Source organism: Diabrotica undecimpunctata, chromosome 9 (assembly GCF_040954645.1).
Source record: "Diabrotica undecimpunctata isolate CICGRU chromosome 9, icDiaUnde3, whole genome shotgun sequence".
NCBI classification, from domain to species: Eukaryota; Metazoa; Arthropoda; class Insecta; order Coleoptera; family Chrysomelidae; genus Diabrotica; species Diabrotica undecimpunctata.
The window spans coordinates 653,389-667,679 of record NC_092811.1 but is presented as its reverse complement, the minus strand read 5'-3'; the positions used below and the strand labels follow the sequence as shown (position 1 = coordinate 667,679).

General features: G+C 33.2%; 1 protein-coding gene across 1 annotated transcript in view; it reads left to right on the top strand.

The window, feature by feature from the left end:
- Positions 1–14,291, top strand: part of Tusp (WD40 superfamily protein Tusp) — a 35,693-nt gene that overhangs the window by 12,344 nt on the left and 9,058 nt on the right. The window contains exons 3-11 of the mRNA XM_072542488.1: positions 1,808–1,990; positions 2,370–2,646; positions 6,892–7,160; positions 7,295–7,519; positions 8,284–8,509; positions 9,277–9,521; positions 10,388–10,757; positions 12,539–12,786; positions 12,850–13,228. Of these exons, the coding sequence (XP_072398589.1) occupies positions 1,808–1,990; positions 2,370–2,646; positions 6,892–7,160; positions 7,295–7,519; positions 8,284–8,509; positions 9,277–9,521; positions 10,388–10,757; positions 12,539–12,786; positions 12,850–13,228 (2,422 nt within the window). The remainder of the gene's footprint in view (positions 1–1,807; positions 1,991–2,369; positions 2,647–6,891; positions 7,161–7,294; positions 7,520–8,283; positions 8,510–9,276; positions 9,522–10,387; positions 10,758–12,538; positions 12,787–12,849; positions 13,229–14,291) is intronic.

Genomic DNA, 14,291 nt, shown 5'->3' with positions numbered 1-14,291 from the left:
TTCATCGCCCTTTTTGTGTAGCGGGCAAACGATCCCAATACACCACTCTTCTGGGATTTGTTCCTCATTCCAGGCTCTCAGTATGATTTTATATATATATGATAAGTCAGAGTAGCACCTCCACATTTAATAAGTTCCGCGGGTATACCATCACTTCCTGGAGATTTATTATTTTTTAGGTGTTTTATTGCATCCTGTACTTCCTGAATTGATGGAGGCTCCAATGGTGTATTGTTGTTTGCTCGTGGGGGTGGTTGATTTGGTGCATTATTAATTGCAACAAGTTATTACGCTCGTCCCTCATGACATGTCCCAGATATTGCAGTTTTCTGACTTTAATTGTAATTAAAACCTCGTTATCTTTTCCCATTCTTCTTAACACCTCGACATTCGTGACTCTATCCACCCAACTTATTCTTAATATCCTTCTGTAGGCCCATAACTCGAAGGTTCTAATCTGTCCGAAACATCTTTCTTTAATGTCCAAGCCTCCAACCCATAAAATAATACGAAGAACACGTAGCATCTCATTTCATAATCTCTACATATCTCAATAAAACTCTACAAAACAATAATACGCTCAGTCCTAACATATATGGTTCAGAGACCTGGACTCTAACAAAAAGTAATGAAAACATGTTAGGATGTTTCGGAAGAAAAGTACTAAGGTGAATCTATGGAGCAGTAAATGATAATGGAGTGTGGAGAAGGCGATACAACTTTGAACTTTATAGAATATACGACGAACCAGATATCGTAAAACATATTAAGATAGGACGTCTAAGGTGGATGGGGCATGTAATAACATTGATGAAGACATGAGAAATATAGGAATACGTGCGTGGCGGAGGACGGCGATGGAAAGGGACGACCGGAGAGAAATTTTTGAGGAAGCTGGGACTTACGCAGGAGTGTAAAGCCAGAATAAATGAATGAATGAATGAATGAATAAAATGTACCCGGCTCTTCACGTCAAATTATGTTGCGGTTACTTATCTGTCATATTAATAATTCTTTTGAGGTTTTTCCATAACACTTAAATATTATAAAAGGTTAGCTCAAACATCCTTAACTTCAGAAAGTTCAATAATGTCTCAATTTAGCAATTTATCTTCAAAATTATCTTCATTTTGATCTCTCGCTAGAAAATAAAATGTTGCTGTAGATTAAAACGGTTAAATCTTTTTAACTTTACAGCAACTTCAATTAAATAAAATAGTATTAAACCCTCTCTTCCATACATAAAAAGTTCTGTTACATATTTGGTTTAATTATCGAATTCATTATAGCAATTTTTTTCATGGATTGTTTATTTCTAATCAGGAAAAACATGTGAACTTTTGGGTTTTCCAATTAGAGATCATAAATTGTATCAAATATTACGTGCAGAAGATGGTCAAGTAATACTTGTAGAAGATTAAGATAATATACACTTTATAAGCTACAAAAACCAGACAAAGAATATAGCAAGTGGGGTTTATCAATTAATCCATTCAAAACAGAGTATGTAGTAGTGGGTGGTAAGGGAAGACACTTAGAACTAAGAGGCACACGAATCGAAAAAATTGATAAATATCATCTCTAACTCTCTCCATTTTTCTGTTGCCTAAAGTTGCCCTTGTCTTTCTACTTCCTGATTCTAAAATCAGCTTCTTTCAGTCTTCTCAAATTAATTCTAGGTATTTTGGTTAGCGTTTTTTTATTTTTATTTTAAGTTTATATATATTATGATAAAGTAGTTCGAGAGGTTCTGTAGTGGCTATTGAATAAGACAATCGTTAACGATCTAATCTCCTTCGTTTTTCAGGTTATTCTTGTCAGATGGAACGAACCATATCAAAAATTAGCATCATGTGACAGTTTCGGTATCATCTATATTTGGATCAAGTATGAAGGACGATGGTCAATAGAGTTGATTAATGATAGAAATACTCCAGTTACACACTTTTCATGGTCACACGATGGCCGTATGGCTCTAATATGTTATCAGGTAAGGATTTAGTGGTCATTTCTAATCAAAATTTTAAATGTTATCCATAGAGCTTTGCAAAAAATTAAGAAAATGTGTTAATATGATGATTTTCGACTTTTTTATACAGTATGTTTACGATTATTTTATAATTTCTTTATTTTAATATTTTTTATTTTATTGTTTTGATTTCCACAGCATGATTTGTTTATTTTTCCTTATGACTTTCTTACACTTTTTTTTATTATTTTCTTATGACTCACGATTCTTATATGATTTTCTTACTTCTTTCTACTTATTTGTTCTTTGGCTTATGTAGCTTATTCGGTATCTTGTTCTTTTTTGCTGCTTTTGTCGTTTTTAATATAGCTAATGTTTGGATATTTTTATATTTTTTCAGGATGGTTATGTTCTTGTCGGTTCGGTAGCTGGACAGAGATACTGGTCATCGATGTTAAACCTGGATTCCACGATAACGTGTGGAATCTGGACCCCAGACGATCAACAAGTGTACTTCGGGACCACTTCGGGACAGATAATCGTTATGGACGTTCATGGTGCTATGGTCTCTCAGGTGCAGCTGAATTCTGAGGTAGGGATCACTTTCATGGCTTGGTCTTGTGAAAAATTTAAAATGGAAGAGGGAGATGATAATAATGGAGGAGTTGTGAATTCAGGTAATACTAATTTAAGTATATTTATTATAGTTTATTTTATTATTATTATTATTATAGTTTATTTTTATGAACGAGAGAGTAATTAGCATAATTTTAACTGGTAGCTCCGACCACTCCATGGGCGTGCTCAAGATTAATTGAAAAATTACTTTGAATAATTGTAAAAAATAAATGAATTATTTCAGTGTTATAAAGTGTTATGTGTATGTAAACAAAAGTGACCTCTTTTATCACACACTATATTAGAACTGACTGGCCTACATTAAAAAGGGTTTTAAAAAATTCACATTTTTTTTAATTTTTAAAAATTACAAAAGAGAAAAAGAGTTTTTAAAACCGTCTAAGGTATGTTAAATGGATGAATAAAAATATTAATATAAAACTTACAGCTACTTGTTACAAATCCAAATCAGATTCAGAAGATGAACTTTCAGAACCAAGATTTATAATAACTGGCTAATAACTGTAATATTGTCCAGCTTCCACATTTTTTCCTCTTCTTTAATAGTGTGATTTACTGCCTTTTCCCAGTTTTCAGGTTTTACATTATTTACGGCCTCCAAAAACAACTGTTTAACATCATGAATTTTAAAAGTGGTATTTTTTCTTGAAACTTCACTCTTTATCTGTGCCCATACCAGTTCAATCGGGTTTAATTCACAATGATATGGTGGGGATCTAAGTACTGTCATTCCACGATTTTTGGCAATTTCATCAATTTCGTATTTTTTAAATTTTTCTTTATGAAGGGCACACAACGAATAAAGTTCCTTTCTTATAGATCCGGGATGGTACGTAATATTTTTTGAACTCAGCCAATTCTGCAAGTCTTTTTTTAACCACTTGGTTGTGGGCAGTCCTTCTATAAGTCTGGAGTGATAACTTGCATTATCCATTACTATTACACAGTTCTTAGGAAGAAGATCTATCATTTGTTCGAACCATTCTTGAAAGACATCAGCGTTCATGTCTTGATGGTAGTCACCGGTACGAGTTGATTCAAAAGTTAATAAACCACCTTCAACAAAACCGTCTGAACTGCCAATGTGTACTATTATCAGCCTGCGTCCCTTTCCTGATGGTGGGTTTAAACCAGTAGATAAGTTATTTACAAAAGCGTGCCTTTGACTTGTAACAGTTTCATCCTGCCAAAATTTATTTGGTGTATGACCCTCGTTGATCCATGTTTCATCAAGATAAAATATTTTTCTTTTTTGGTTTCTCATTTCCTTTATGGTTCTTAGAAAATGTCTTCTCCATATGACAATATCGCTTCTTTCTAATAAAATAGACTTTCTGGGATTCTTTTTCCAGCGGAAGCCTATTTCTTTTAAAAGTTTCCATAACGTACTTCGACTCATTTCTGGGTAATCCTTATCATCTCGAACTGAGACAAGAACTTTATCCAATGTTGGAAATTCTTGTCTAAAGAAGAATTCATACACTTTCCGTCGAAGTCCTTCTTTAAAATGATATTCTATTTGAAATTTTGGTTTCCCTGGAGCATTGCGTGGCATTTGAAAACTACCACATTTCTCTTCTTTAATAACTCTGTAAATCGTAGATTTCCAACACCAAGTGTACTGCTAACTAACTCAACGGTCTCATCAACACTTTCACATAAACGTTTGTCTGTAAATGATTTAAAACAATTAAATATTAATGTTTTTTCATTAACTGTTAAAGGACCAATTTTTCGGCGTTTACACGGCACTTCCAAATTTTCCATAACACTAGTGTACACAATAAACTGCACCTTGCAACTGAAGTACCTACATTTAGTGAACTGTTAAGAATTTTGAATACGCCACTTGGACCTTCCTATATACAAAATGGAAAAACCCACTATCACATTTTCTGTGGAATAAGTTTAGAAGGTAATTATCTAGTCAATTACTGTCGTAGATTCCTGGAATTAAAGAATTAAATGTTTGATTGTTGAAACCCTTACTTCGTGGAATGCACTCATTTCAGATAAAATAAAACGTTTTATTTTATCTAAAGAATTAAACTTTATTTTGCAAATAGGCAAAGAATTAAACTTTATTTTGCAAATAGGTAGGTACTTATTAAACTTTTATTGGTTATATATAACCAATAAAATAAACATCTTACATTTCTTGCAAATTCATTAGTACCTGTTAACCTCCATCACTCCGACACTGGCAACCTTATTTAGGGATTAGTAAGCCTCACAACTATTGTATTCTATTCTGCTCCAACCTTTATACCTGGTGGTCATACTCAATTTAAAATTGTTTTCCTATATACTTCTGTAAACTTGTTGACAAATATCTGTTTTTCATTGAGTCACCCGTATCAACAGTTTAGGGATTTGCATACATAATTTATTGTTTTATTACTCTCTCATACATAAAAATACACTATAGAAATGAAACCTTTCACTTAAACGGTGACAAGCAAAATACGGTTTTAACTGATAATCTATTTTACATTCAATTAAAGAACATTACAAATTATATTGTTTTTAAATTGTAGTGTAGTGGTAAGTATTTACTGATAAAATAATAACAATAACACTCAAAATTTTTCTTAACGAGAAAATAAAAACATGTTACCTTACAATGTAATCAAGAATTAGATCCATACTCATGATTACTGTCGTCTGTGTCTTCATTTGGATTGTAGAGCTTGGACACTACTTCGAAAACAAGGTGGCAGTAACCCACCCGACCGCCCAACCAATATGCTGACACTAAACCAAGTAGCGCCCACCATAATATCTACCTCAAAGTTAAAAAGACCTCAAAAACTTAAAATCTATTTGTCCACTTAAAACAAAGTATTGCAAACCTTTCACCTGTGAAGAAATCATGGAAGCGCTTTACGGAAGCACGGGCAAATTTACTTGAAAACGGCTTGCAAAATTTCTTTACCAACATTCCTTAGACGGGAAATGTTCCTCATCAACTAAACAGATCTGTACCCGATCTTCCACTCAGAAATTAAGCTCAGCGATTAAAATAAATCATCAGGGGCAAAAAGAGAATGCTAGGGGACTTGTAAAATTAACAGTAAATCGTAAATTGTAAAAAAGTAAATAATAAAACACAATATAAACTAAAAAAGTAATTATAGCCGTTTATTTTTCATTTTTGACTGCACTATAACCAATGCAGTCGTCCTCTTAATTCTCCCGACTAGTTTCCGGTGGATTTTCATTTATTTTCCTCGATATGACATCCACTGCGGCACAAATTGGCTCTATAAAGAAGTTGGAATTATTGCCTTGATATCAATGACATGCATGAACAATAAACGTCCTCGAAAACTATTACGGACACATAATAATAAATCAAAGACGATTCAGACTAATAATAATGTGTCATAAGAACAGTTTTACGATGAAACTTGGATTGCGCCCAAAAATATCTAGAACACGAAGAGCTCTTAGTGACTTTTAGAACTAGAAAAGAAATTTTTACCAAAAATTGTTATTGCTGCTATATTCAGTAGTATTTTAAAATATTATTGATGGTAAAACAGTTCATTAATAACAAGTTTTGTAACACATTTGGGGAACTGTTTATTTTATAAATTTTTAACAATAAATATGGTTTAAATGTAGCTCTAAACAAGTAAAGTAATATATTATAATGTTTATGTTAATTTATTTAAAGCTTTCTAACATTAACACTAAAACAAGATCAAATTATAACGTTTTTTAATTTAACATTACAAATATATTTATCAGACTCCTAAAATTTAATTGCTTTTTATGTAGTCTGCTTCATTCTTCAAAATGTTTCTAGACTTCAGTGGAATTCTCGAAACGTCTGAACAGCGCCGTAAACCTGTTGTGAATCATTTATTAGTTTATGCTTGACTTCAGGGTGGCACTTTCCTTCTGTAGACGTGGACTTTAATTTCAGTGATTTTTTAGATCTGTATTTTCAGTACCTGTAAGGCATTTCCTTTAATTACACTTTCCTAATAACTGTATCAGTGAAGCTATGTTTTCTGTACTACATGTGGGATACCAAGCCTAAACAATAATCTTTATACTGCCACTGTTTTTTGTGACTATGCCAAAGCTTTTGATAGTGTAAATCACGAAATTTTGATAAAAAAACTAAATTTCTACGGAATTCGAGGTATTTCTTTGAATTTATTCGAATCTTACTTGGAGAATAAGAAACAACTAGTGATATTAGACTCTAGTCACAAAAGCATTGTATGTCACAAAAGTCGATAACAATTCCAGTAAGTCTCTTGTTTTTTTAGCGGAACGAAAGTTTGTGTTAGCAGTCGCCTTACAAAATGGTTTTATAAATCTATTATCAACTTTCGACGATGTATCCCCCATACAGATCAAAACCGGCCTACAAGGACCTCTGTCCATCGAATGGAGTAACTCTAGGGAATTTTTAGCAGTAGCAGGTACAGTGTTGGAATGCAGATCACCAGGTGGGCAGATAGAGTATACTAACATGTTGAAGTTTTACAATGAGAGGGGCCAGTTGTTGTATTCTACGGTTATTCCAGACAAGCAGGTAAAATTATCTTTAATTTTGATGAAAAACTATTTATATTGACGAAAAATTCATTTTGATGTTCACTATTTTTACGTTCCACAATTATCCGGTTTTTACATTGCCATAAAAAATTATGTTTTAATATTTTGTAGGCTAGAGTGTCGACGCTAACTTGGGGCCATAACGATAAGAGGTTATTTTTGGCGACGGGAACTCAAATTCACATAGCGTGGGTTTCCAAAAGAATTGCCTCTTTGCAATTACTTTGTAGACTTAGAATCCACGAATTGATCAAACACGAGGCACAATTGAGTCTATTACCTCTACCTGCTCGTTTGGGAAACATAATCGGCAACTTGTTTGCTCAAACTATAAGGGTGAGTTAACAGTTTTTTAATGATGTAGAACAGTTTTCTTATTTTTCGCCAAATGATAGAATTGTTGAACATTATTGTTTATTCTTTAAAAAATTATTTATTTTCTTCCACCGTTTTATCATTAGTTGGACAATCCTTGTTGGATTTTATTGTTGGAATTTATGATCAAGAAAGACTATTTAAATATTTTCAGGTCCAACTCTTTTTGAAAACTGTCTACCAGTAAAGCCGCAGAGATACGCCTTGTTGGCAAGGGTCAACAATTTTGCCAACATTAAAATAAAATCACATAAGTTATAAAGGGACGTATACAAGAGTTATACGAAAAGTCATGTGGAATTGAATTGAATTATTATTCATTAAAAAATAATAATTAATGGTAGGATTGTAAAGCCAGAATAATGATGTTTTTAATGTCTTCTTTTGTTATGACTTCATTAATTTAATTTAATTTGTTCCACATTACAGCTTGTTTCAGCTGTTTTTAATTTGCTTTCATATCAATAATTATTTCTCTTAGTTTGTCTACATTTATTTTACAACCTTTCCTGAAATTACTTCTATTCTTGCTGTGCTTAATCCTCAGTTTAGCTCTAATCATTCGGTGGTCGCTAGTACTGCTAAAATAAAGTTTAAAGAATTTTTGGCAGTTGAAAGATTCCTCGTTCCTTTTTGGGAATATGATTTTTGTTTGTTTTTACCTAACATTTACATTTAGAGTAATATATGTATATCTTACACATTTAAATATCATATTTTTGCAGTGCTGTGTACCAGAACCGTCAGCATTGAGGGAGTTCGTTTCCCGACCGCCAGTGGGATCAGTGCGTTTGCATTGTACCATGATACGACACGACGAAGAAAACAATCTTTCCTCAGGGATTTGTTATACGCTCTACTTGGAGTATTTGGGAGGCCTGGTGCCGCTGTTGAAAGGCAAACGAACTAGCAAAATTCGACCAGAGTTTGTAATATTTGACCCGCAGGAAGGTAGGTTTAAATTAAATTAAACACTATAGTTTTTTCTGCTTTTATCTTAAATATTTTTCTTTGATTACTACCTGTACATTCCATAACTAATTTTTCACATTTATGTGTTTTTCCCAATAGCTTCTACAGTTTACTTAAAGAAGCATCATTCTATGCTTTTCTAAGACCAACAAACATGAGATACATCCCTTGATATAGAGCAATTTTTCTAAGATTAGACGAGACAGGGAAACGTTTGTGTGGTGTTATGGTTAGAACATCTTTTTTCTGGTAGTTCTTAACTGCCAGTTGGTGCTTAATCTCCCCTATAAGGATTTTGTTTCAAGGGTTTTTTGTAAAGATTCAATGCTTTACTACATTTTTTTTAGAATTTTATTTTAAAAATTTTTCTCTGTTCTCCTGTTTAATATTCTACAAATCTTTTATCTATATTCTTCTTGAATATTCTTTAACATTATTTCTTCGTCTTTATTGCAATTTTCTTGTTTGATCTCTTTTGTACTAGTTTTCGTTGCAAGACCAATTTTATACTCTGTTATTTCCTATTTATCTAAAAGATGTAAAACCATGTTCTAACCAACTTTCTTCGGGACTTTACACACCGTGCTTTAATAATACATAGGATATATTTTTTAATAATTTGTTTTTTTTTTCTTCTCTACACCGTGTCTGTATTAATTACTTCCTAGATTAATCTTAACACTTTTTGTAAATGTTTTTGATCAAATTTACAGTCCTTTTTAAGTTTAACAAGATGTTTCTCTCAGATTACATAGCACATTCTTCGGATTCCAAGAGTTCCTCGTCGTCGACTAATTCCGCAAGTACAGGTGGCGCCCCAAGCGATTCTTCGGAAAGCGACCGCGAAGATGGTTGTACGGGATCTCCTAGAATGCCGAGAAAAAGGAAACGAAAACACAAACACCATTTAAATTATAATCATCATTCATATCAAAGGGCAGAACAAGATCCAGAGCATGAAGATTTATCTTATGTTGATACTTTGCCAGAAGTAAGTATGACCAGAAAAAAAGTGGTACCTACAGTACCTACAGTAGGCGGTGCTTCAGCTTTATTATTTATTTAATATTTTTATAGATTTCAATAACATTGAAAAAGTTTACATGTTATATAACGGTCACCTCTCGCCACGTAAATGGACTCTTCCAATTGCTTACTGTGACTAATGTTTCTAAAAAGCCATATTTAATATGTGCTGATTTAGAAATCTCTTTCAAAGTATATATGAAAGTTCAACTTAAAATGTTCTACTAAAATCTCTTTTTGTCGCACTTTAATACAATTTTTGAACTGATAATTGTAAAAATCCGACATTATATTTATATGAAATTATTTTAAAACAGAGAAATATATAAAATTAAAAATATAGCCTGATTTCATAATGATAACCTAAACTAAACCTTAATAAAAAAACCTCTTAATAGAAACCATGAAAAAATATTAACGAAAACTGGAAGTTTTAAATGAATAGAATGATCGATAAAAGGATAACTACTTCTCATTTAATGTATATATATTTTATTAGGTACTTTTCATGCAGTTTTTAATTTAAACCTGCTTAGAATAAATATATGATGACTAGAAACGATTTGATCGATAGTACTAAAAATATATAGAGAACCGCCATTTTGTGACGCTACTCGTGACGGCGCCATCTTGTGACGCTAGTTCCGTGACGCTCGTCTCAGCGTTTTACGAGAGAGAAAAAAGTAATACAACGCCAGCATAGACGTTTCGCTTTTTTTAAGTCCCCTTCTCAGTCATCTTTTTTTTTTGTCTTTCCATTTGTTTTAATGATTAAACAAATAGTGACAGTTTTTTCTAATACAATTGTAAAGCTTTTTATTAATTTTTTAGCAAATCCGTCTAGTGGAAGTAACTTCCAACATCTGGGGTACTAAATTTAAAATCCACGGCTTAGCCACGTCTGTTCCCTGCAACTTAGGCCAAGTGACATACAAAACGTCTCTGCTCCATTTACAGCCACGCCAAATGACGCTTGTGATGACTGAACTCAGTGATGATTTTCCAGTTGTGCCTGATCCTACCTTTAACCCAAATTTATTTTCTGAAGACGAAGAAGAGACGACTCAACTAGAGAGCATCAAGAGGGTCGATTCGTTCGATAGTTTTCCGCCGATTGCACCGATGATGGCATCTACGCGCCGACCGGTGCTAGGCAAACAGAAATGTCCGTATTTGGTTCCAGAAGTAACCACTAAAAGAGGTAAGATCTGTATCATATAGTTTTATGCAAATGTTGTCCTTTTAATATCTCAAAAAATGTCCATATCTAAACCAGGAGTGGCCAACCATGAAAAACGCTTTCCACACATGAATTTTTGCAAGTATTAAAATAGATAGAAGTCACTAGGCGCCAAATCTGGTGAATTCGGTGAATTCTCCAACAATTCCATCTTTAATTCAAGGATTTTAGCCATTGTCAAAATGCTCATATGACACGGTATATTGCCTGATAAATAAGGAACTTTTCTTCTGCAAACCGGGTCCTGTTCCATGAATGTTCTCCTTCAGCTGGTCTAAAAGGTTACAATAATATTAAGAATTTATTGTTTTACCAGTTTGAAAGTAATCGTTTACACCATTCATCATTACACCATTCTTTAACTTCTTATTGTGTTTCAGGATCATGGTTATAGACCCAAGTCTCATCGATAGTGATGAATCGGTGTACAAAATATATTTTATGCTTTCGAAAACGCTCTAAATGTTGCTGAGAAAGTCACATTTGAATGTTTTTTTGTTCCATTGTTAGTAAATGCGGCACTTGTAAACACAGCTTTCACGAACTCAATACTTCAGTCAAAATATTGCTTACACTGCCCAATGAGATGTCTAGAGCTTCTACTCAATCTCTTTCAGTAACTCGATGATTTTCCGCCCTAAAAAAATATTCTAGTAGAAGTGCCCTCTCTTATCGAACCGCAAAACTTATTGAATAGTTTAATATAACTTTAAGGTGCATTACTAATATATGTAGTGTGATACATGTTTATGGTTGGTGTGATTAATGTGGCTTTTCAATCTGAATTTTCATAATTAAATCTTGAATGTAGGTGTCAATTTTTAGAGCTGTTGCTACAGCTAAGAAAATTAATTTTTTTGAGTAAAAACTGGGTAATCTTGAACGATATTGTTATCCGATAACATTCATAATTAAAATCATGTCTTCAGAAACATACGTCGAACTCAAACCATAACAGTACAGCTAACCAAATTTTGAAGACATGGAAAATTAGCTGTGAAAACATATTTATAAATCTTTTCTTCGTCGAAATATAGTTTTTTCCTGCTTTAAACATTATTGTTGGCCAAAGATTTCTTTATTGGTGATAAATTCGGGTCACAAGCATGAACCAATTGGATAATTTCAGTTGAAATCCCTTTTTGGTACCTACTGATACAAAAATGTTAAACGACATTTGTAAATTCACAAACCGTGATATCGTCTCCATATTTACGTTTTAAAGGCTTACTTGCAATAATTTCAAAAACAATTATTTTAAAAGGAAATAAAGGCTAAAAACACTATACGGCACTGTCAAAATCAGATTTGAAACGAATAGCACAAAAGTTAAAAATCAAACAAGTCAAGCGATCATATCGTGTGACGCATTCATCAAAGTTAAATGAAAATAGCATCGACAAAACGGTGACTAAAGTATCTGGATAATATTGTAGCTGCTGCTTTACAGCTCGAGTTAGTGGCGTAGTATAGTGGATGATTTTTTTACTGAATTTGATGGAAAAATTACATTCATAAGTCATCGAGTGAAACTTCTAAGACTTTGCTGTGCCCGATAGCAGTCCACTTAATCCCGTAGGTTGGTCACCCGTGATTTAAACCTTCCCTTTAATCTGCTGCTTTATAAATATTTTCAAAAGTAAGCTCTTTGTCATTTGATAACAATTTATTTAAACAAAATGTATAGGTATTAAGTTCTTTTTGGTGTTTTGTTAACGTGGTAAATAAAATGGATTTTTTAGATGCACCAAAATCATCCCCTAAAGATACCTGTGAAGAAACCATCACCAATCTAACTGTAAATAAAGTACCTAGTGTAAGTAACGACATCCGTCCTCAAAACTTGAGAACCACCAACAATAACAATAATGCACAGCTCAATATACGTCCAAACAGTTCTCAAAATACGAGTTTCATCGGCCAGTTTATACAAAACGGAGGACCGAACGGTAGTACCCAGCGGCACGCCATATCACCAATTTGTTGTGAGGTACGATTATAATTTTTCCGTTTTTCATTAAAATTGGTTAAATTTTCATTTTTTTTTCTATAGGTGTCAGTTCCTGCATTGCAGTCTCCAAAGAATGCAGTGGCACCCAGCGACATAATGTTCGACCGACCACCCGCCACTACCCTTATGTCCTACTCATCTAACGAATACGGGAATTCCACTAGCTTACAAGTTAAATCGTACGTAGATCACAAAAATGACATTGCAGTCAATTATACCTACGTTAGTGAAACTCAAAAACCGTTCACGATTAAAAAAGTCGACGAAAACGTCGATGGCAAACCAATCAGCAATGATAGTAACAAGCCACCTGTATCAGGTGAAGAGGATAAGTCCTTTTCGGTGCCTTCAACATCCAAAAAGTTTCCAGTCCAAAGTACTCCCTATTTGTTAGATCCTATGGTTAGAAGTTGTAGCGTAGGTAAGACAAAAACATTTTAAATTAATATTTTTTCAACAGGGTTAAATAAATAAATATTAGACTCACTTAAAATCAATTGATTGTTCATCGGACGAATGCTTTCGAACACTAAAATTTGTTGTGCATCGTCAGGTCTTCGGACATGTTACTTACATACTAAAAATTACAAATTGCGACTATTAGATTCTATAAGATTCAATTCTAACGCATGAGCTTTCGTTTGGCATTGTTAGTTTTGTCAACTTAACTAACTTAGGTGAGATCCCAAAGTATATCATTATATAATGCAGTTATTTTCACACTGTCATAGGCTGCTTTGAAGTCGACGAAGAGATGGTGTGTATCTATGTTATATTCAAGTGACTTTTCTAGAATCTGCCTATGTGCTTGAATTTGATGTGTAGTTGACTTTCCAGCAGTAAATCCGCATTGATATTGACCAACAATATCCTGTGTAAAATATTCAAGTCTTTCAAACAATACATTGCCGAAGATTTTATACGCAGATGCTAACAGAGTAATTCCTCTATAGTTCTTACACTCCAGTTGATCACCCTTTTTATGTAACTGACATATTATTCCCTTTAGCCACTCTTCTGGTAACAAATCATTCTGCCATATAAGTACTATTAGTTTATGGATTGCTGCGAAAAGTTAATCACCACCTTTTTTTATACATTTCCAAACATATTTCATCGATTCCTGGGGCTTTATTGTCTTTGAGTTTTAGGATGACATTTGACACTTCTTCTCTTGTTGGGTCTTCACTGTATAGTTGACGTTGTAGATTTTGTTGATTGTCTATGTTGTAACCTCCTTCAATATCGTTTATATTTAGATGTTCGCTTAAATCTTGTGCCGTCTGTTAAGAACTGAGTTTTTATCATGCAGAATTTCACCGTCAGTGTCTTTACAAATTTTTAATCGTGGTTTAAATTCTCGACGGCTATTATTTAAGGATTTGTAAGTATTTCCTCATTTCATTTTTATCGAATAAACTTTGTATCTAATTGAGAGTGTTCTGTTCGTATTCCCTCGTCTTACGTCGATGGATACGTTTTTC